Here is a 23017-nt window from a genome sequence, read left to right as displayed (position 1 = left end):
CGTCCAGTCATATCCTGCAGAAACCAGCCGAGCGGCGTCCAGTCATATCCTGCAGAAACCAGCCGAGCGGCGTCCAGTCATATCCTGCAGAAACCAGCCGAGCGGCGTCCAGTCATATCCTGCAGAAACCAGCCGAGCGGCGTCCAGTCATATCCTGCAGAGACCAGCCGAGCGGCGTCCAGTCATATCCTGCAGAAACCAGGCCGGCAGCGTCCAGTCATATCCTGCAGAAACCAGCCGAGCGGCGTCCAGTCATATCCTGCAGAGACCAGCCGAGCGGCGTCCAGTCATATCCTGCAGAGACCAGCCGAGCGGCGTCCAGTCATATCCTGCAGAGACCAGCCGAGCGGCGTCCAGTCATATCCTGCAGAAACCAGCCGAGCGGCGTCCAGTCATATCCTGCAGAGACCAGCCGAGCGGCGTCCAGTCATATCCTGCAGAGACCAGCCGAGCGGCGTCCAGTCATATCCTGCAGAAACCAGCCGAGCGGCGTCCAGTCATATCCTGCAGAGACCAGCCGAGCGGCGTCCAGTCACATCCTGCAGAAACCAGCCGAGCGGCGTCCAGTCATATCCTGCAGAAACCAGCCGAGCGGCGTCCAGTCATATCCTGCAGAGACCAGCCGAGCGGCGTCCAGTCACATCCTGCAGAAACCAGCCGAGCGGCGTCCAGTCATATCCTGCAGAAACCAGCCGAGCGGCGTCCAGTCATATCCTGCAGAGACCAGCCGAGCGGCGTCCAGTCATATCCTGCAGAAACCAGGCCGGCAGCGTCCAGTCATATCCTGCAGAGACCAGCCGAGCGGCGTCCAGTCATATCCTGCAGAAACCAGCTGAGCGGCGTCCAGTCATATCCTGCAGAGACCAGCCGAGCGGCGTCCAGTCATATCCTGCAGAAACCAGCCGAGCGGCGTCCAGTCATATCCTGCAGAAACCAGCCGAGCGGCGTCCAGTCATATCCTGCAGAGACCAGCCGAGCGGCGTCCAGTCATATCCTGCAGAAACCAGCCGAGCGGCGTCCAGTCATATCCTGCAGAGACCAGCCGAGCGGCGTCCAGTCATATCCTGCAGAGACCAGCCGAGCGGCGTCCAGTCATATCCTGCAGAAACCAGCCGAGCGGCGTCCAGTCATATCCTGCAGAGACCAGCCGAGCGGCGTCCAGTCCATACTGTGGCTTTGTTTCTGAGACAGGACATCTGTCCTCCCTTGTCTGCTTTGTGACGTTGTGCACTTTATGTGATGTTGATCTACGACTTTGTCTCCTCCCTGTCCCTCTTAAACCCCCCTGCTCCTTTCCTTCCATCGTCCTTCACGTCCTTTTTCCTCCCCGTCCCTCACTCTCTCCCTCCCCGTCTCCTCGTCAGAGTCTCTGCCAGTGGATTCTCAGCGTGAAGAAGAACTACAGGAAGAACGTGGCCTATCACAACTGGAGACACGCCTTCAACACCTGCCAGTGCATGTTCGCCTTCCTGAAATCGGGCCGACTGCAGGTCAGTGCAGCAGCGCGTCGCCCGGCAGGTCAAAGGTCAAGGCTGTTCAGTTCAATTGCCGTTACTAAGGCGTGGGGGTGACGTCAGTGCTCAGTCAGTGTGTACACATGCGAGTTAAACATTAGGTTTTCATCAGATTAAGGCAGTGATTTGATTATTGCGATTGCTATGTAAACATCTTAATCAGACCATCTTAATTAACTTCACATGTAAGTCAGTGCAGGCGTGATGCAGGCGTGATGCAGGCGTGATGCCGGCGTGATGCCTTACCAGAGCTGCACAACTTGTCAGTCATTTGGCTTTGTACACAACTTACTTGCAGTTCTTCTGGATAATTGCTTTTGCACACCCAGGAAAACCGCAAGTAGGTCCTGGATTCGAACCCCAGGGTAGTCCAACCTTGGGGTGGGGAGTTTGCATGTTCTCCCCGTGTGTGTGTGAAACATGCATGTTAGAGTTCGTACTCCTTCCTGTCTGTGCCCCTGAGCAAGGCAATGGGAAAAGAACTGGAGTTGGTCCCCGGGCACAGGCTGAAGATGGCAGCCCACTGCTCCTAGCTCCACCCATCACAGCCAGGATGGGGTCATTTGCAGTAAATGAATTTCCCCAAGGGGACTAATAAAGGGACCTTAAGCACTTCACATGGCTAGCAGCCGTGAACCAAAAGTGTGTCCCACACTATATTCTATGCTACACACTATATTATATGCTACACACTATATTCTATACTACACACTATATTCTATGCTACACACTATATTATATGCTACACACTATATTCTATACTACACACTATATTCTATGCTACACACTGTATTCTATACTACACACTGTATTCTATGCTACACACTATATTCTGTGCTACACACTATATTCTATGCTACACACTGTATTCTATACTGCACACTATATTCTATGCTACACACTGTATTCTATACTACACACTGTATTCTATGCTACACACTATATTCTGTGCTACACACTATATTCTATGCTACACACTGTATTCTATACTGCACACTGTATTCTATACAACACACTATATTCTATGCTACACACTATATGCTATACTGCACACTATATTCTATGCTACACACTATATTCTATGCTACACACTATATTCTATACTACACTATATTCTATGCTACACACTATATGCTATGCTACACACTATATTCTATACTGTACACTATATTCTATACTACACTATATTCTATGCTACACACTATATGCTATGCTACACACTATATTCTATACTGTACACTATATTCTATACTACACTACATTCTATGCTACACACTATATGCTATGCTACACACTATATTCTATGCTACACACTATATTCTATACTGTACACTATATTCTATACTACACTATATTCTATGCTACACACTATATTCTATGCTACACACTATATTCTTGCTACACTCTATATTCTATACTACACACTATATTCTATGCTACACACTGTATTCTATGCTACACACTGTATTCTATACTGCACACTATATTCTGTGCTACACATTATATTCTATGCTACACACAATATTCTATACTGTACACTATATTCTATGCTACACTATATTCTATGCTACACACTATATTCTATGCTACACACTATTCTATACTACATACTATATTCTATGCTACACACTATATTCTATACTACACACTATATTATATGCTACACACTATATTCTATACTACACACTATATTCTATGCTACACTCTATATTCTATACTACACACTATATTCTATACTGCACACTATATTCTATGCTACATACTATATTATATACTACACACTATATTCTATGCTACACACTATATTCTATACTACACACTATATTCTATACTACACACTATATTCTATGCTACACACTGTATTGTATACTACACACTGTATTCTATGCTACACACTATATTCTGTGCTACACACTATATTCTATGCTACACACTGTATTCTATACTGCACACTATATTCTATGCTACACACTGTATTCTATACTACACACTGTATTCTATGCTACACACTATATTCTGTGCTACACACTATATGCTATACTGCACACTATATTCTATGCTACACACTATATTCTATGCTACACACTATATTCTATACTACACTATATTCTATGCTACACACTATATGCTATGCTACACACTATATTCTATACTGTACACTATATTCTATACTACACTATATTCTATGCTACACACTATATGCTATGCTACACACTATATTCTATACTGTACACTATATTCTATACTACACTATATTCTATGCTACACACTATATGCTATGCTACACACTATATTCTATGCTACACACTATATTCTATACTGTACACTATATTCTATACTACACTATATTCTATGCTACACACTATATTCTATGCTACACACTATATTCTATGCTACACTCTATATTCTATACTACACACTATATTCTATGCTACACACTGTATTCTATGCTACACACTGTATTCTATACTGCACACTATATTCTGTGCTACACATTATATTCTATGCTACACACAATATTCTATACTGTACACTATATTCTATGCTACACTATATTCTATGCTACACACTATATTCTATGCTACACACTATTCTATACTACATACTATATTCTATGCTACACACTAGATTCTATACTACACACTATATTATATGCTACACACTATATTCTATACTACACACTATATTCTATGCTACACTCTATATTCTATACTACACACTATATTCTATACTGCACACTATATTCTATGCTACATACTATATTATATACTACACACTATATTCTATGCTACACACTGTATTGTATACTACACACTGTATTCTATGCTACACACTATATTCTGTGCTACACACTATATTCTATGCTACACACTGTATTCTATACTGCACACTGTATTCTATGCTACACACTATATTCTGTGCTACACACTATATTCTATGCTATACACTGTATTCTATACTGCACACTATATTCTATACAACACACTATATTCTATGCTACACACTATATGCTATACTGCACACTATATTCTATGCTACACACTATATTCTATGCTACACACTATATTCTATACTACACTATATTCTATGCTACACACTATATGCTATGCTACACACTATATTCTATACTGTACACTATATTCTATACTACACTATATTCTATGCTACACACTATATTCTATACTGCACACTATATTCTATGCTACATACTATATTATATACTACACACTATATTCTATGCTACACACTATATTCTATACTACACAGTATATTCTATGCTACACATTATATTCTGTACTACACACTATATTCTATACTACACTATATTCTATGCTACACACTATATTCTATGCTACACACTATATTCTATGCTACACTCTATATTCTATACTACACACTATATTCTATGCTACACACTGTATTCTATGCTACACACTGTATTCTATACTGCACACTATATTCTGTGCTACACATTATATTCTATGCTACACACAATATTCTATACTGTACACTATATTCTATGCTACACTATATTCTATGCTACACACTATATTCTATGCTACACACTATTCTATACTACATACTATATTCTATGCTACACACTAGATTCTATACTACACACTATATTATATGCTACACACTATATTCTATACTACACACTATATTCTATGCTACACTCTATATTCTATACTACACACTATATTCTATACTGCACACTATATTCTATGCTACATACTATATTATATACTACACACTATATTCTATGCTACACACTATATTCTATACTACACAGTATATTCTATGCTACACATTATATTCTGTACTACACACTATATTCTATGCTGCACTCTATATTCTATGCTACACACTATATTCTATACAGCACACTATATTCTATGCTACATACTATATTCTATACTACACACTATATTCTATGCTACACACTATATTCTATACTACACACTATATTCTATACTGCACACTATATTCTATGCTACACACTATATTCTATACTACATGCTATATTCTATGCTACACTCTATATTCTATACTACACAATATATTCTATGCTACACACTATATTCTATGCTACACACTATATTCTATACTACAAACTATATTATATGCTGCACACTATATTCTATGCTACACACTATATTCTATGCTAGACACTATATTCTATGCTAGACACTATATTCTATGCTACACACTATTCTGTACTACACACTATATTCTATGCTACACACTATATTCTATACTACACACTATATTCTATGCTACACACTATATTCTATACTACACACTATATTCTATGCTACACACTATATTCTATACTACACACTATATTCTATACTACACACTAACATGTTGGATCTACAAACTTAGGTGCATCCTTTAGGATGTTCTTCAGGATAAAATGGATGTGGACACCTTAATCAAACCTTACTATGCAAGATGCAGTGACAGTGTCAGGGCAAAGATACGACACTGATACAATATGGTATACACAACAGTCACACACTTAGAGACAACAAGGCTGTAAACGGTAAAGTACAGTTTACCATGAGGGAGGAGCTGCGAGGTTCGTTCCAAACACACAAACGTGTTCATTGTCGGTGTAAACGTGACATTTCAGCCGCCATTAAAGTGTGACTCAGAATGTAGGCATGACTTGACCCAAAGTTCTTGACGAGGTGGGTTGAAATTATGGCTTTGTGAAAAACAAATTGAGAAAAAGGGTGGCGTCTGGATAGCGTGGCGGTCTACCAACACGGGGATCGCCGGTTCGAATCCCTGTGTTACCTCCGGTTTGGTTGGGCGTCCCTACAGACACAATTGGCCGTGTCTGCGGGTGGGAAGCCGGATGTGGGTATGTGTCCTGGTCGCTGCACTAGCTCCTCCTCTGGTCGATCAGGGCGCCTGTTTGGGGGGGAATCGCGTGATGCTCCCACGCGCTACGCCCCCCTGGTGAAACTCCTCATTGTCAGGTGAAAAGAAGCGGCTGGTGACTCCACATGTATGGGAGGAGGCATGTGGTGGTCTGCAGCCCTCCCTGGATCCTCAGAGGGGGTGGAGCAGCGACCGGGACGGCTCGGAAGAGTGGGGTAATTGGCTGGATACAATTGGGAAGAAAGAAAGGAGGGGGGGGGTTTCAAAAAGCAAAAGTATTTCTAAATATAAGTGTCCTGGTCTGCAGAAGTTGTTCCAAGGTTTTGTAAAAAAAAAAAAAAAGTTAAACGTTTTAAATTATGGTTAATTGGCCATTTTTTGATGCTCTTTCAACAAGTGAGCTGTTGAACCCGGCTCCACTCTACACCCCCGTGTGTTCGTGTCCAGTGTTGACTCTCAGCCCCTTGTAATGGTGGGACTGGTAATGGTGGGACTTGTAATGGTGGGACTGGTCATGGTGGGACTGGTCCATGTGGGACTGGTCATGGTGGGACTGGTCATGGTGGGACTGGTAATGGTGGGACTGGTCATGATGGGACTGGTAATGGTGGGACTGGTAATGGTGGGACTGGTCATGATGGGACTGGTAATGATGGGACTGGTAATGGTGGGACTGGTAATGATGGGACTGGTAATGGTGGGACTGGTAATGGTGGGACTTGTAATGGTGGGACTGGTCATGGTGGGACTGGTAATGGTGGGACTGGTAATGGTGGGACCGGTAATGGTGGGACTGGTAATGGTGGGACTGGTAATGGTGGGACTTGTAATGGTGGGACTGGTCCATGTGGGACTGGTCATGATGGGACTGGTAATGATGGGACTGGTAATGGTGGGACTGGTAATGATGGGACTGGTAATGGTGGGACTGGTAATGGTGGGACTTGTAATGGTGGGACTGGTCATGGTGGGACTGGTCATGATGGGACTGGTAATGGTGGGACTGGTAATGGTGGGACTGGTCATGATGGGGCTGGTAATGATGGGACTGGTCATGATGGGACTGGTCATGATGGGACCGGTAATGGTTGGACCGGTAATGGTGGGACTGGTAATGGTGGGACTTGTAATGGTGGGACTGGTCATGGTGGGACTGGTCATGATGGGACTGGTCATGATGGGACTGGTCATGGTGGGACTGGTAATGGTGGGACTGGTAATGGTGGGACTGGTCATGATGGGACTGGTAATGGTGGGACTGGTCATGGTGGGACTGGTCATGATGGGACTGGTAATGGTGGGACCGGTAATGGTGGGACTGGTGCGGAGGCCGTTGCGTGGCTGTCGGCCCGCTCTGCACTGGTTTGCGTCGTCCACTCGAGCCACATGGCCGAGTGCAGGACGCCCACGCCGGCTAACGACGTGCTAACAGGGTGTGAAGAGTTACTACACCACAGTGTTTACCCAGCCATTACCCACGCTGCTCCATTACCCACGCTGCTCCATTACCCATGATGCTCCATTACCCATGATGCTCCATTACCCATGCTGCTCCATGTGGCCATGCTGCTACACAGGCCCCTGCTAACCACCTGACTGTGTGTGTGTGTGTGTGTGTGTGTGTGTGTGTGTGTGTGTGTGTGTGTGTGTGCGCATCTTGTTATTTGAGGCCACTATAGTTTAGCTTTGTTGATGCCTTACTCCCTTATGTTATCTCCCTCTCTCCACTGATCCCTCCTCCCCCCCACCCCACCCCCACCCCCGTGCATCCCTCCATCACTCCGCTAGGGTAATCTGAGCGATCTGGAGGTGCTGGCTCTGATGATCGCCACTCTCTGCCATGACCTCGACCACAGGGGAGTCAACAACTCCTACATACAGAGGTACACTGTGGACGGGCGGGGGAGGTGTTTACTTTGTGTTGTGCAGCCGTGACACACAGCGAAGCGCGCACCATGACATGTGTATTTAAAAACGTGTAAATCAAGAGATGGATTTTTTTGGAGGAATGAGTAATAGGAGGAATGGACTGATTTTGTGTGTGTGTGTGTGTGTGTTTGTGTGAGATCGCGAATGAAGACGCACATCTCAAGTGCGTCTTAAATTTTCGTTTGAGTGCGTGTCGGCTTGTTTGCGAGGGAACATATATCTTCCGTCCTAAGTGTTTCTGAAATGTTAATTTGAGTCTGTGTGTGTGTGTCTTTCTCACATCTTAAGTGCGTCTTAAATCTTCTTCTGGCACGTGTGCGTGTGTGAATGTGTGTGTCTGGTTTGTTTAGGAGTGACCACCCCCTCGCCCAGCTGTACTGTCACTCCACCATGGAGCACCACCACTTTGACCAGTGCCTCATGATCCTGAACAGCCCAGTAAGCATAAGAGTACACACACGCACGCACACACGCACACACACACACACACACACACACAGTCTTCTATCCCTTATCGTTCTCCACATACACCAGCCCCCTCATCTCTCCAGTCATTTTCATCACATGGACAGACAGACAGACAAGCAGTCAGACAGACATATAGAGGGAAATAGAGAAATCAGAAACACTTTATTTGTGTAGCCCACAACAGCACAACACAAAGACAAAAACACATCCAAAAACTACAAAAACTACAAAACTAAAAATAACACATACTATATCCAACACATCCAAAAAAAAACATTTCACTGTCCAAGGGAACTGCCAGTCTGCATGGGCTAGCAGTTAGCTTAGCCTGCCCCGCTTCCCCGTCCTGTCCGACCGCCTTCGGTGCTTCCTCTTCGGGCGCGGCTCCAGGCAGGGCCGTGGTCCCTCGCTGCAGGCCTACATGATAATACCGTCATGCTCTCCTGCTGCTGCAGGCCTACACGATAACACTGTCATGCTCTCCTGCTGCTGCAGGCCTACATGATAATACTGTCATGCTCTCCTGCTGCTGCAGGCCTACATGATAACACCGGCATGCTCTCCTGCAGGCCTACATGATAACACCGGCATGCTCTCCTGCTGCTGCAGGCCTACATGATAATACTGTCATGCTCTCCAGCTGCTGCAGGCCTACATGATAATACTGTCATGCTCTCCTGCTGCTGCAGGCCTACATGATAACACCGGCATGCTCTCCTGCTGCTGCAGGCCTACATGATAATACTGTCATGCTCTCCAGCTGCTGCAGGCCTACATGATAATACTGTCATGCTCTCCTGCTGCTGCAGGCCTACATGATAATACTGTCATGCTCTCCTGCTGCTGCAGGCCTACATGATAACACCGGCATGCTCTCCTGCAGGCCTACATGATAACACCGGCATGCTCTCCTGCTGCTGCAGGCCTACATGATAATACTGTCATGCTCTCCAGCTGCTGCAGGCCTACATGATAATACTGTCATGCTCTCCTGCTGCTGCAGGCCTACATGATAACACTGTCATGCTCTCCTGCTGCTGCAGGCCTACATGATAATACTGTCATGCTCTCCTGCTGCTGCAGGCCTACATGATAACACTGTCATGCTCTCCAGCTGCTGCAGGCCTACATGATAATACCGTCATGCTCTCCTACTGCTGCAGGCCTACATGGTAATACTGTCATGCTCTCTGCTGCTGCAGGCCTACATGATAATACTGTCATGCTCTCCTGCTGCTGCAGGCCTACATGATAACACCGCCATGCTCTCCTGCTGCTGCAGGCCTACATGATAACACTGTCATGCTCTCCTGCTGCTGCAGGCCTACATGATAACACTGCCATGCTCTCCTGCTGCTGCAGGCCTACATGATAACACTGTCATGCTCTCCTGCTGCTGCAGGCCTACATGATAACACTGCCATGCTCTCCTGCTGCTGCAGGCCTACATGATAACACTGTCATGCTCTCCTGCTGCTGCAGACCTACATTATAACACTGTCATGCTGTCCTGCTGCTGCAGGCCTACATGATAATACTGTCATGCTCTCCTGCTGCTGCAGGCCTACATGGTAATACTGTCATGCTCTCTGCTGCTGCAGGCCTACATGATAATACTGTCATGCTCTCCTGCTGCTGCAGGCCTACATAATAACACTGTCATGCTCTCCTGCTGCTGCAGGCCTACATGATAACACTGTCATGCTCTCCTGCTGCTGCAGGCCTACATGATAACACTGCCATGCTCTCCTGCTGCTGCAGGCCTACATGATAACACTGTCATGCTCTCCTGCTGCTGCAGGCCTACATGATAATACTGTCATTCTCTCCTGCTGCTGCAGACCTACATGATAATACTGTCATGCTCTCCTGCTGCTGCAGGTCTACATACTACTGTCATGCTCTCTGCTGCTGCAGGCCTACATGATAATACTGTCATGCTCTCCTGCTGCTGCAGGCCTACATGATAATACTGTCATGCTCTCCTGCTGCTGCAGGCCTACATGATAACACTGTGGCGGTGCTAAAAAAAACCTGCAGACCTGCAGGCCTACATGATAACACTGTCATTCTCTCCTGCTGCTGCAGGCCTACATGATAACACTGTCATGCTCTCCTGCTGCTGCAGGCCTACACGATAATACTGTCATTCTCTCCTGCTGCTGCAGGCCTACATGATAACACTGTCATGCTCTCCTGCTGCTGCAGGCCTACATGATAACACTGTCATTCTCTCCTGCTGCTGCAGGCCTACATGATAACACTGTCATGCTCTCCTGCTGCTGCAGGCCTACATAATAACACTGTCATGCTCTCCTGCTGCTGCAGGCCTACATGATAACACTGTCATGCTCTCCTGCTGCTGCAGGCCTACATGATAATACTGTCATTCTCTCCTGCTGCTGCAGGCCTACATGATAACACTGTCATGCTCTCCTGCTGCTGCAGGCCTACATGATAACACTGTCATGCTCTCCTGCTGCTGCAGGCCTACATGATAATACTGCCATGCTCTCCTGCTGCTGCAGGCCTACATGATAACACCGCCATGCTCTCCTGCTGCTGCAGGCCTACATGATAATACTGTCATTCTCTCCTGCTGCTGCAGGCCTACATGATAACACTGTGGCGGTGCTAATAAAACCTGCAGACCTGCAGGCCGTGCACATCTTACAACTGCAGAATAAACCCACAACCACCACTTAGCCCTCTTTTGTCCCAGGCATTAGGACATGTATTTAGACATATGGGAGCAGACACACACACAAGCACACAATAATTGCAGAGAATTGGATCTTGGGGCATGTGTGCGCACGCACACACACACACACACACACACACACACACACACACACACACACACACAAAGAAATGTTGATCCAGTTATTTATCTCCCTGTATGGGCGTGTGTGTGTGTGTGTGTGTGTGTGTGTGTGTGTGTGTGTGTGTGTGTGAGGTGAGCACATCCAGATGTGCACAAATATGTGTGTGTGTGTGCGTGTGCACGTGTGCGTGCAGGGTTTGTTTATACAGTCCTGTGTTGTCATGGCAACCTTGTGCTATTTCAGAGTAAATTGCAGGCAACACATCAAGTCGTCGCATCTCCGCCACAGGGACTTGCCCTTTTTTTCTGCCGCTATTTCCGTCGGTTCCTCCCTCCCTCTCATCCTGCGTCACCCATTTCTCTCCCTTTTGCCCCTCTTCTCCCTCATTATAACTTCCTGTTTTCTCTCTCTCAGCTGGTAACCTCGCGAACGCTCCCTTGTTGTCTTCCTGCCTCCCCCGCTCTCAAATCTAAGCTGAGCTGGTTGGGGTTTAATATGGGAAAAACACACACAGACACACACACACAGACACACACACACAGACACACACACACTGAAGCTGTCTCACTTTTCTCTCCCCTTCGCTCGCCAGGGGAACCAGATCCTGAGCGGTCTGTCGCTGGACGAGTACAAGGCCACTCTGAAGATGATCGAGAGGGCTATTCTGGCCACCGACCTGGCCCTGTACATCAAGTAGGTACCACACGTCAAGCCCAGATGGACCTCTTTCCGGGGTGGGGGAACGAAGGAGAGGGCGACTGAGGGAGGACAGCTCGGGTTAGGCTGGGGTGAAAGGGGTGGGGGGTGTTTTATGGACGGAGAGTTTGCTGGCTGTGGCTTGGCGGCCCAAACTAACTTCCCTTCATCGCTCGCTGTACCAAAAAACATATTTTGGCTCCAGTCTGCACTAACAACTTTAGAAAGTATCATCATTCCCTTTTGATATTGGGATATCAGGGGCGTCCAGGTAGCATAGCGGTCTATTCCGTTGCCTACCAACACAGGGATCGCCGGTTCGAATCCCCTCGTTAGCTCCGGCTTGGTCGGGCGTCCCTACAGACACAATCGGCCGTGTCTGCGAGAGGGAAGCCGGATGTGGTTACGCTGCACTAGCGCCTCCTCTGGTAGGTTGGGGCGCCTGTTCGGGGGGGCGGGTGATCCTCCCACGTGCTACGTCCCCCCTGGTGAAACTCCTCACTGTCAGGTGAGAAGAAGCGGCTGGCGACTCCACATGTATGGGAGGAGGCATGTGGTGGTCTGCAGCCCTCCCCGGATCGGCAGAGGGGGGGCGGAGCAGAGACCGGGACGGCTCGGGAGAGCGGGGTGATTGGCCGGGTACAGTCGGGGAGGAAAAACTAGACGTCGTTTCGTTCAAACGGTTGATAACTTATACGAAGAGTGATCCCAGAACTCAGTCGCGCAACACTTGGTGCCCGATCCTGCAGGCGTAACGAGAGAGAACAGGGGAGAGAAGAGCGGTTCGACAGACGAAGGGGAGAAGCGAGCGAGGTACCTCACCCTTCACGCTTGTTTGCGCGGTCAGAATTGTGCGGTGGATCTGAGGTGTGGGAAGTCGCGCACTCGGGACGTCGTTTCTAAAACGGAGCTGTTTCAGGGGCTGTCTTCACACGCCTCTACTGTGCTTATTCCCCACCTTCTTCCTGGGACGCCGCTCACTCTCTTTCTTCACCTCTCTTCCTCGCTCATCGTCTCCCTCAGCCACCTCTCTTTCCTCCCTCCTTTCGAACTGGACTCCGTCCGACTCGCTCTTACTTGTCCACCAGTTTTGCTTTCCCTCTCTCTCGTGCCGTTTTCTGCCCAGTCTCAGTCTAGACAGTGGGTGGGAAGGAGGAAGGTTACATAGGGGGATAATTGTGTAATTGCCTAGCTGTTTTTTGTGAACATATACGTGTGTGTGTGTGTGTGTGTGTGTGTGTGTGTGTGTGTGTGTGTGTGTGTGTGTGTGTGTGTGTGTCAGGAGGCGGGAGGAGTTCTTCGAGCTGACCAAGAACAGCCAGTTTGTGTGGGAGGACGAGCAACACAGAGAGCTGCTGAGGTGAGGATGCTCCAGTAAAACATCGGCAACACATAGGTCTTCTGGCTAGGCCGACCCCCCACGTGTGAGACCAAACCCGAGTCCGTTTTGGTCCAAACATTTCGCGACGGGCGAACTGGATGAAGAGCAAAGACCAATAGACACATCAGTACAGGGGCTGCTATACCACGATGTTGTTTTTTACCCCCCCCCTTTTTTTTTCTCCCCAATTGTGTCCGGCTAATTACCCCACTCTTCTAAGCCATCCCGGTCGCTGCTCCACCCCCTCTGCCTTATCCGGGGAGGGCCGCAGACGACCACACGCCTCCTCGACACGTGGAGTCGCCAGTCGTTTCTTTTCACCTGACAGTGAGGAGTTTCGCCAGGGGGACGTAGCGAGGGGGAGGATCACGATACTCGCCCCAGTCCCCCCTCCCCCCCTGAACAGGCGCCCTGACTGACTAGAGGCGCTAGTGCAGCGACCAGGACACCTACCCACATCCGGCTTCCCACCCGCAGACACGGCCAATTGTGTCTGTAGGGACGCCCGACCAAGCCGGAGGTAACACGGGGATTCGAACCGGCGATCTCCGTGTTGGTAGGCAACGGAATAGACCGCCATGCCACCCGGAGGCCCATTCATTTTTATTTTGAGTCAGCATTGTAACGACCACGGATGACTAGCCTCGCTAGCCTTTGGCTACCGAATTGGCTACGCTTGGCTCAGGGCTCTGCTTCTTCATTTAGTCCAGAGGAGTAACGTCAGAGGAATTCCTGTGGCTTCATTACAGTCTGGGTTATTACAGGCACGGATTCAACAAGTTGGTGAAAGCGTCCTGTAGGTGTCCTCGGCTATATTTATTCAATGGCGTGCTGTGAACGACCCGAGCCTGCTCTTTGGGACGTACACCTGGAGATGGCCCAAGCCACTGAAGTAAGCTAGAGTCAACTAACATATTCCCAGAGATCCGTCTCGGAACCGTGTTTCCATGTCTGAGGCGTTGCCCGTTTGAACGAGGGCCGACTCTGTGGTCGGCAGCATTGTTACGGCGCGCATGATGATGCTCTCATGGAAACTAAGGAGCCCAGTGTGTGTCAAGAAAATGACTCCTAAAACCATCATGCTACCGTGAAGCTACCGAATATCGGGCAGGGCAGGAGTAAGCCATGTGTTGATGCGGTTTACGCCGATACTGGTCCCTGAGATCCGTCCCTACAGTTTAGGCGTGCCGTAACAGAACATTGGACTCATACATGTAGGAGTAACTCCTTTCCACCATTCGTTTGTTTCGTATTGGAGACCACGTGCCAGTCGTAGCCTGTTAAACGACAGTAGCGGCACCTGGAACATCCGTCAGCTTTCAGGTTTGACTCGCTCGTTTGCTCCGAGGCGTGTTTCTGGGCCCCGTTATCGCACCTGCGATGTAATTTTAAATCTTGCCATTCTCCTCCACCTCCAAAATGCCACAAGCCCCCCCCCCCCCCCAGGGCTGTTGTTCACTAATGACGTTTTTGCTTTTGGACACAACTTCTTGGCAGACTTGAGATGTTGTAACGTGCGAAACGCCCCATGCAGAAGGTCAGTTCTGAGCTGCTGGGATGAGCACATCTGGTCATGCCGAGTCGACAACCTGCGGCACAAGTACTTGTACTTGCGGTATAAGTTGGTAACTGGCGGCACGGCGGCGCAGGGGTCAGCGCGGTCGCCTCACAGCAAGAAGGTCCTGGGTTCGAGCCCCGGGGTGGTCCACCCTTGGGGGTCGTCCCGGGTCGTCCTCTGTGTGGAGTTTGCATGTTCTCCCGTAGGTCAGGTGAATCGGCCCTACTAAATTGTCCCTAGTAGGTCAGGTGAATCGGCCATACTAAATTGTCCCTAGTAGGTCAGGTGACTCGGCCCTACTAAATTGTCCCTAGGTGTGGGGGGGCGGGGCTGTGATGGATTGGCGGCCTGTCCAGGGTGTCTCCCCGCCTGCCACCCAGTGACTGCTGGGATAGGCTCCAGCGTCCCCGTGACCCTGGGTAAGGACAAGTGGTTTGGATAACGGATGGATGGATGGGTTGGATGTTGATACCTGAACATGTCTTGCTAGTAAATGTTAGCTAACGCTTTACTCTTAGGTGTTTAATCACAACCCCGGTGCCCACTGTATGGAAGAGTCCTGGAGGAGGGGTAACCGAGGAGGAGTGCTGGAGGAGGAGTGCTGGGTGTAATGCAGTGGTCACTGAGTGTCTGCCTCGATGTGTTCGCCTGACAGGGTGTCTCACAAACTGTGTTGGTATGTCTCCCTCTTCAGGTCCATGCTGATGACTGCATGCGACATCTCTGCCATCACCAAGCCCTGGCCCGTGCAAAAGAGGGTAACCGGCTCGCCCGACTGCCAGTTTCCGCCTCCGCACTCTCTCTCGCCGTGTCTCAAGAACAAAACAGACTCGCTATCTTCTGGGAAATCTTATAACCATTTAAAAGACCTGGAACAAAATGTCCATCGGAAAAGGACCTCGGTCCCGTGTGTCCTCTCGCTCTCTTAAGAACAAGCGTTCCTCGCCTTTCAGCAGACATCTCTCCATGTGTGTCCCTAACCCCCTGTCCTTTCCCCCCCCGTCTCTATCCTCCTTCAGTTACACACACACACACACACACACACACATTTAGACAAAAACACCTGTCTTCATCTCCCTCTCCTCCCTCGTCTGAGGGTTGTGGCCCTATTGTGTCACGTCCCCAGCCACCCTTGTTAGTATGCAGGCCCCTTAGGATGCCCAGGCACAGCAATGAGACCGGCACAAGGTGTGTGTGTGTGTGTGTGTGTGTGTGTGTGTGTGTGTGTGTGTGTGTGTGTGTCGACAAGTGACTGCTCATTAATAGAAACAGCTGTGCCCCTGTCCTTACATAACACAAAGACCAACACACACAACACAAACGCACATGAGCAATACCCCCCGAACCAGCCCCCAGTGTCCTGGACCTCGTTAGCAGACCGGGCAGCTCATCAGCCCCAGTCCGAGCGGTGTGTAACGAAATCTCCTACCGCTCCCTCTGTGTGTGCCCGCCGACTCCTATCCGTCCACCTCGCCCCCCCCCCCCCCTCTGCAGCTGAACCCCCTGCAGCGCCACGGCTCAGACCTGATTACACAGGCCCAGTCAATGAGCTGCAGATGGCTCGGACACACACACACACACACACACACACACACACACACACACAGACACACACACACACACACAGATGTTGATTGAGGCCTGCGGCTGCAAGTCTGTTTCGTTTACCTCTCGGTAAACAGATGGAGATCATTACCTTCGTGTGACTACTTTGGCAGATCTCTCCGTCTCTCTTCAACTTCTCTTTCTTTTCTCCCTAGAAAGAAAGAGAGAGAGGGGGGGGGGGAGGGAGGGAGAAAGGAGTCTTGATTCTTTTACTGTAAGATGTGAACTTGAGCCTCATCAAGGCCTTTGGGCTGTCGGGTTGTTATTCTTCCCCTAATCTGTGCGTCACATGAAAGCGTTTCTAATAGGAATTACGGGCTGCTATTGGCCCGCACGAGGCACCGGATAATTCCGGGAACGGGAAGGTTTTGTTCTCCGTCGCCCTTTGCCGAAATGCCGTCAACAGAAATTTGGACCGCTAACAATATCTCGGGACGTAAATCTTTTCCAAGCTCCAAACACGAAACCCGACGGAGGAGCATGGCTCTTTATCCGGCTCGGGAATGCGCACAATAAGAGGCGTCCGGGTGGCGCGGCGCTCTATTCCGCTGCCTGCCAACACGGGGATCGCCGGTTCGAATCCCCGTGTTACCTCCGGCTTGGTCGGGCGTCCCTACAGACACAATTGGCCGTGTCTGCGGGTGGGAAGCCGGATGTGGGTACGTGTCCTGGTTGCTGCACTAGCGCCTCCTCTGGTCGGTCGGGTTGCCTGTTCGGGGGGCTGGGGGGAGTAGCGTGATCCTCCCACGCGCTACGTCCCCCTGGTGAAACTCCTCACTGTCAGGTGAAAAGAAGCGGCTGGTGACTCCACATGTATGGGAGGAGGCATGTGGTAGCCTGCAGCCCTCCCCGGATCGGCAGGGGTAGTGGAGTGGGGTAATTGGCCGGATACAATTAGGGGGGGGGGGTGTACAATATCCAAGTCACAAAACTGTGTGTGTGTGTGTGTGTGGCCTCTTTGTCTCGTCGTTTTACACATTCACTCCAATGCTCAAGTCAGACTTGGGTTAGATTTGACAAGCGAGTCTGTCTCCCCTAAGAGCTGCTCCTGATGACCCGTTGCTCGACTGAACTGCCGCTCCTCTCCCGCAGATTGCCGAGCTGGTGGCCACGGAGTTCTTTGAACAGGGGGACAAGGAGAGACAAGAGCTCAACATCGAGCCCATTGTAAGTATCGCGTATCGGTCGGATGGACTTTGGTCCCATTTCCCGTGTAAAGCATGGGCTGTATAAAAAAGATGGATGTGGCGCCTGTGACGTCACCCGTCGGTGCCTAAAGTTTGGCTTTGTGCTTGCCACCATCTTGTCAGTTGTTGGAGCCAGAAAATCTAAATTTGGACATCAGGGTGGTGGAGCATGGGTGGAGATGGGGTGAAACCTTGGTGGCAGACAGCTTGGCTGGCTGGGTGGCATCTCATTTGACGGGTGGAATACCAACGATAAGAAACTGAGCCCCCCCCGCCACGGACGAATGGATAGCAATAATGTATGAAATATACATTATGGAGAAGTTGTCCTTTATCGGGTCTGGACCAAGTGGACCGAGAACATTAAACCCACAAGGTCCGGTTTTAGCTGATTTGCTAGAATGAACGAGTGAGAATGTAATGTAACTTGTATTAGTTTATTACATCAGCTTCTTCTTTATTCCCCCCCCCCTTGTAATATCCAAGGTGATGGACCCATTTGCCAAATAGCCGTCCTCACACTGCCAGACTCCAACTGAGCAAGTGAGACCCAACGGCTTGTGGAAACACTTCACCCCGGCTTTGTATTTTAGGGCAACGTTTAGGAATTCCCTCTCTGACAACGCTTCACATTACAGCTCCGATCTTTTTGGCCTTGATCCGATCTCCTCACAAGGTCGAGCACGTCCACGTTTGGCGTTCCTTCACACACATACGGGCATTGTGGGGGGCGGCGACCAATCCGCCATCGTGCGGGGGGGGTGTAAGCGAACAGGCTGTCGGTGTTTCGACGGGAAGATCGGTTGTTCATCACTGAAATACTGTCGCCATAGCTACGGTGAAGGGGTCTAGTGGCGGGACCTGCGACACCGTCCTCTCGTGAAAAACGCAGGCCGGCGCGCCAAATACTCGTTTTATAAATTCTCGACGTTGCAGTTTAGGCTTAATATTTGTACCCTTCACCGCTATAAAGGGTCACGCTTGCAGAATTTACAACCGAACTACGCCTTTATTCCCGGCTGTTGGCCCAAGCCCCGGCGTCACACCGCGCCATTAAGGGGGCGCGGACTCAGACAGCATAGCGGTCCGTTTGGAGGACGCAGCAGATCGGCGTTACGTATTTCCGGGCAAAATGGCGACATAAGTGCAAGAAAAAGAATAGCTGCACGGCCGGCCTGCCGCCCAAATGACTGCTGGGGTAGACTCCGCCCCCGTGACCCTGAGAGCAGGATAAGCGGTTTGGGTGAGGGAGGGAGGGAAAAGCACATTTTATTTGAGCTCTGAGACGACTTAAAACGAGCGGACTCTCGACTCTCGTCTGTCACGTATGGCGAATAAATCTGATTTAGGCCACGTCGAACGTTGTTGCTTACTTACCTTGACCCGGAAGTGTTTTGGAGCCAGCCACCTAGTGGCCTGGTAAGAACTGCAAGTTAAGACGCTCACGCCTTGGCTTCAGCTTCCGTCCCCGGTGTTTGCCACTTGGTGTAAACTCAGATTTTTAACATCGATTTTAATCAGACCCCAGAAACCAAACTGGTACGTATTACAACCCGTTCGCTGTTCCTATTCCTAAAAGTGAGACATTTTGCACCATCTTCTACCCAAGACATCTGATCCGTAGTCTCCCCCCCCCCTCCCCTCCTCTCTCCACAGGATCTGATGAATCGTGAGAAGAAAGACAAGATTCCCAGCATGCAGGTGTCATTTATCGATGCCATCTGCACGCAGCTATATGAGGTGAGCCGAGCGATCTGGGCAGTGTTTTTTAGTGAGCAGTCAGAAATGCCTGCTGTCGCCCCTCAGCCAGCACACTGCTGTTAGACCGCATCATGGATGGCAGCACGACTACTGGTTTTAAGTCCCATTGCACAGTGTGCATTCATCCTGTTACGTCCCACTTTGTGCCGTGACGTAGACCGCTCCTCCCACTGTGTGTGGGTGACCCAGATAGCAACCAGATGTGGGCCACTTCGGGCAATGGTGGCCTTCTTCTGGCCCTGACAAAATGGATGTGAACCTGAAGTGGCTCACGTGTATAACAGCAAATATGCCAACTCAAATGTGGGCCTTTTTTGGGCAAAGATGTGGTGCTCTCGGCAGCATGTAATCTGGACGTGACCCTGAAGTGGCCCGTGTGGTAAATGGTGAATATGGCCCCAATATCACAAAACAAATATGGGCCACCTTTGGCAAATATGCGGCATTGCTATGGCTTGGTTTTGGCAAACGGGAGCCCAAGTGCCATCGTTCCACCCGGTACGTGGGCCGGATGAAGGTGTTGGTGTGGGACGAGGCCGGGCCACATCAGTTTTGCTATCCGGGGATGTTTTTTTTTTATCTCACACACACACACACACACACACAGGGCTGTGTCGTGGCAGTCCACTGACTTCCTGTTTCTACTGCAGCGGCCATACCAGTTTCCTGTTTGTTGGCGCGTGCTGTTGACAATGGCATATTTTTCGCGACGCCTGCAAGATTCACCATGGATAAATGTCAAAAACACGCACAAAAATGTTGACAACCTTTCACCTGCACCTCCCAGCCAACGGGGGAGAAGTTTCAAGTTGTACATATCAAGTTACGTCCACAATTATGAGGATGAGCGGGCGGACGGGGGCGGAATTGTGGACGTAACTTTTCACCCGTTTGCTGGAAGGTGCTGGTGAAAGTCCAGTTGTGTGCGTGTTGTTGACATTTGTCCATGGTAAATCTCGCAGGCATCCTGAAAAATATGCCATTGTCAACAGCACACGCCAACAAACAGGAAACTGGTATGACCGCTGCGGCAGAAACCGGAAGTCAGTGAGCGACAGTTGTGCACAGAGTCGATCAGTCAATTCCACGCTGACCTTAAATGAGGAGTGAAACAAAAATCTCTTACAGTATTGTCACACAACTCTAATATACATTCAATGGACAGACACACAAGCTCAGACGCTTGTGGGCCCCGATCTCGGAGCGCACCATCTTTACGCCACGCAGAACAACACCCCTTGTTTTGATCACAATATGTACCCAGAGTCTCCTTTATCATGAAGAGGAGGTACTAGTTTCCACCATAACGGTGTGTATTTAGAGTCTCTCCCTCATCCTTGCCCCGCAGGACCGCTTCCCGTGACCCTCAAACGGCTTTCACGCCTTCCTCTGTTCTCAGGCCCTTACCATTACCACTACCTTTCCATTTGGCCGAGGAAGAGGCCCTCTTAACACCCTCTTAGTGCTGCTAAACATGAGCCCCCGGCATCCATTCAATGTAAACATTGTATAGCTGGTCTGTGATCAACGGTTAAACGTAAGCGACATACATGTAAATTGCACTCACAAGGCTGTCATTGTTTCTGACCCCTGACATCTTCCATTCTCTCTTTATCACGCCCCCTATTCCCAAACTCATCCATCATCTCTCTGGCTCTCCTCTCTTTCCCCCTTCTAACTTTTAATTGTTTGCTTCTGTGCCTATGTGGGGCATCACAGTGGCCCAGTGGTCAGCACTGATGCCTCACAGCAAGACGGTCCTGGGTTCGAACCCCAGGCCGTCCCGGGTCCTTTCTGTGTGGAGATTGCACGTTCTCCCCCGTGTCTGCAGTGGGTTTCCTCCGGGCGCTCCGGTTTCCTCCCACCATCAAAAAGACACGCATGTTAGGGTTCATACTCCTGCCTGTGCCCCTGAGCAAGGCCCACTGCTCCTATACAGTAGGATGGGTGACGTGCAGTGAATTTCACGTATGTGTGTGCAAATGACAGGTGAAGTGTGTTTCGCTCTATGTGTCCTCACACAGACCCTGGCCGGCTTGTCGGAGCATTGTTCCCCGCTGCTGGAGGGCTGTCGGAGGAACAGGCAGCATTGGAAGCGTTTGGCTGAGGAGGGCGAGAAGGACCTCGTCAACGGCATGGTGTGAAGCTGAAACCGGCTACACCGGCCACAACCCCTCCCCTCCCCCCCCACACACACACACACCACCACCACCACCATTACCGTCTCATTGCTGTCACTCACCAGAGACAATAACACTAAGCTATATTTATTATCATAGCTATTTTTTCAACTTTTTGCACAGAGATTTCATCTTGGAAGTCGTCCGCTGTCCCTAAGCGATAGTGGAAGTTTTTGGGAGATGAGAGAACACTGAAAGGAGGCTGGGGTGCGAGTGGCTCCGTACAGGTTAGGAATAAAACCCCTAACAGTAGAATACACGCGATGTTGTATTTATGATATGCTTTGAAATAGTATCACAAATAACCCGATAAGCTTCTTAAGATATAACTTGGTATCAGTCACACCACATACTCTACACTACGAAGATTTAAGTCTTTTTGTAACTTTTTTTTTTCTTCCACCGATTGTCTTAACTATTGCATATTTATTTTGTTTTATATATTTATTAGAATTTCTATACTGTACGTTCGTTTTCTGAAGAGCACACGCAAGTCTTTATAGGAAATGTAGTTTTATTACCAAACGACCCCCGCCTCAGATTTCGACGGCTCTTTATGGTGAACGTCCTTTTCGATGTTCATAAAACGGGGCTTGTTTTAATTTGTATCCTTCGGAGAGAAAAACAAAAAAAAAAAGTCGTTTATTTTTGCAAAATGTAACAGAGCCAAAGACGAGCCCTGTTTGAGACGAGAATTTGGTCTAGAATATTTCACTGCCTTTTTTCATATATATATATATATATATATATATATATATATATATATATATATATATATATATATATATATATATATATATATATATATATATATATATATATATATATGTGTTAAAAAAAAATAGGACCAACTCACCATTAAAACAACCCTTCTCGAACGCCCTTCCCTGCATCCAACAATGGACTAGACAGTCCACCCCTCCGACCCCCATCTTGGACCTGGGCTGAAAGAGGCCCGTCAGACCAGGCTTACCCACCTACATGTACCATTACAGGTAGAACGAGCGGGATGAGTTCTGGTGA

General features: G+C 48.8%; 1 protein-coding gene across 1 annotated transcript in view; it reads left to right on the top strand.

The window, feature by feature from the left end:
* The window catches only part of pde5ab (phosphodiesterase 5A, cGMP-specific, b), a 45979-nt gene extending 23255 nt beyond the window's left edge, over positions 1-22724 (top strand). The window contains exons 5-13 of the mRNA XM_056300225.1: positions 1365-1490; positions 8193-8287; positions 8684-8771; positions 12219-12319; positions 13605-13682; positions 15956-16019; positions 17959-18033; positions 19710-19793; positions 21839-22724. Coding sequence (XP_056156200.1) covers positions 1365-1490; positions 8193-8287; positions 8684-8771; positions 12219-12319; positions 13605-13682; positions 15956-16019; positions 17959-18033; positions 19710-19793; positions 21839-21958 — 831 coding nt within the window. The 3' untranslated portion in view covers positions 21959-22724. The remainder of the gene's footprint in view (positions 1-1364; positions 1491-8192; positions 8288-8683; positions 8772-12218; positions 12320-13604; positions 13683-15955; positions 16020-17958; positions 18034-19709; positions 19794-21838) is intronic.
* Positions 22725-23017: the final 293 nt, after the last annotated feature.

This window comes from Lampris incognitus, chromosome 20 (genome assembly GCF_029633865.1).
Source record: "Lampris incognitus isolate fLamInc1 chromosome 20, fLamInc1.hap2, whole genome shotgun sequence".
In the NCBI taxonomy this organism is placed as follows: domain Eukaryota; kingdom Metazoa; phylum Chordata; class Actinopteri; order Lampriformes; family Lampridae; genus Lampris; species Lampris incognitus.
The sequence above is the reverse complement of the archived record's forward strand: the minus strand, read 5'-3'. Positions and strand labels throughout refer to the sequence as shown.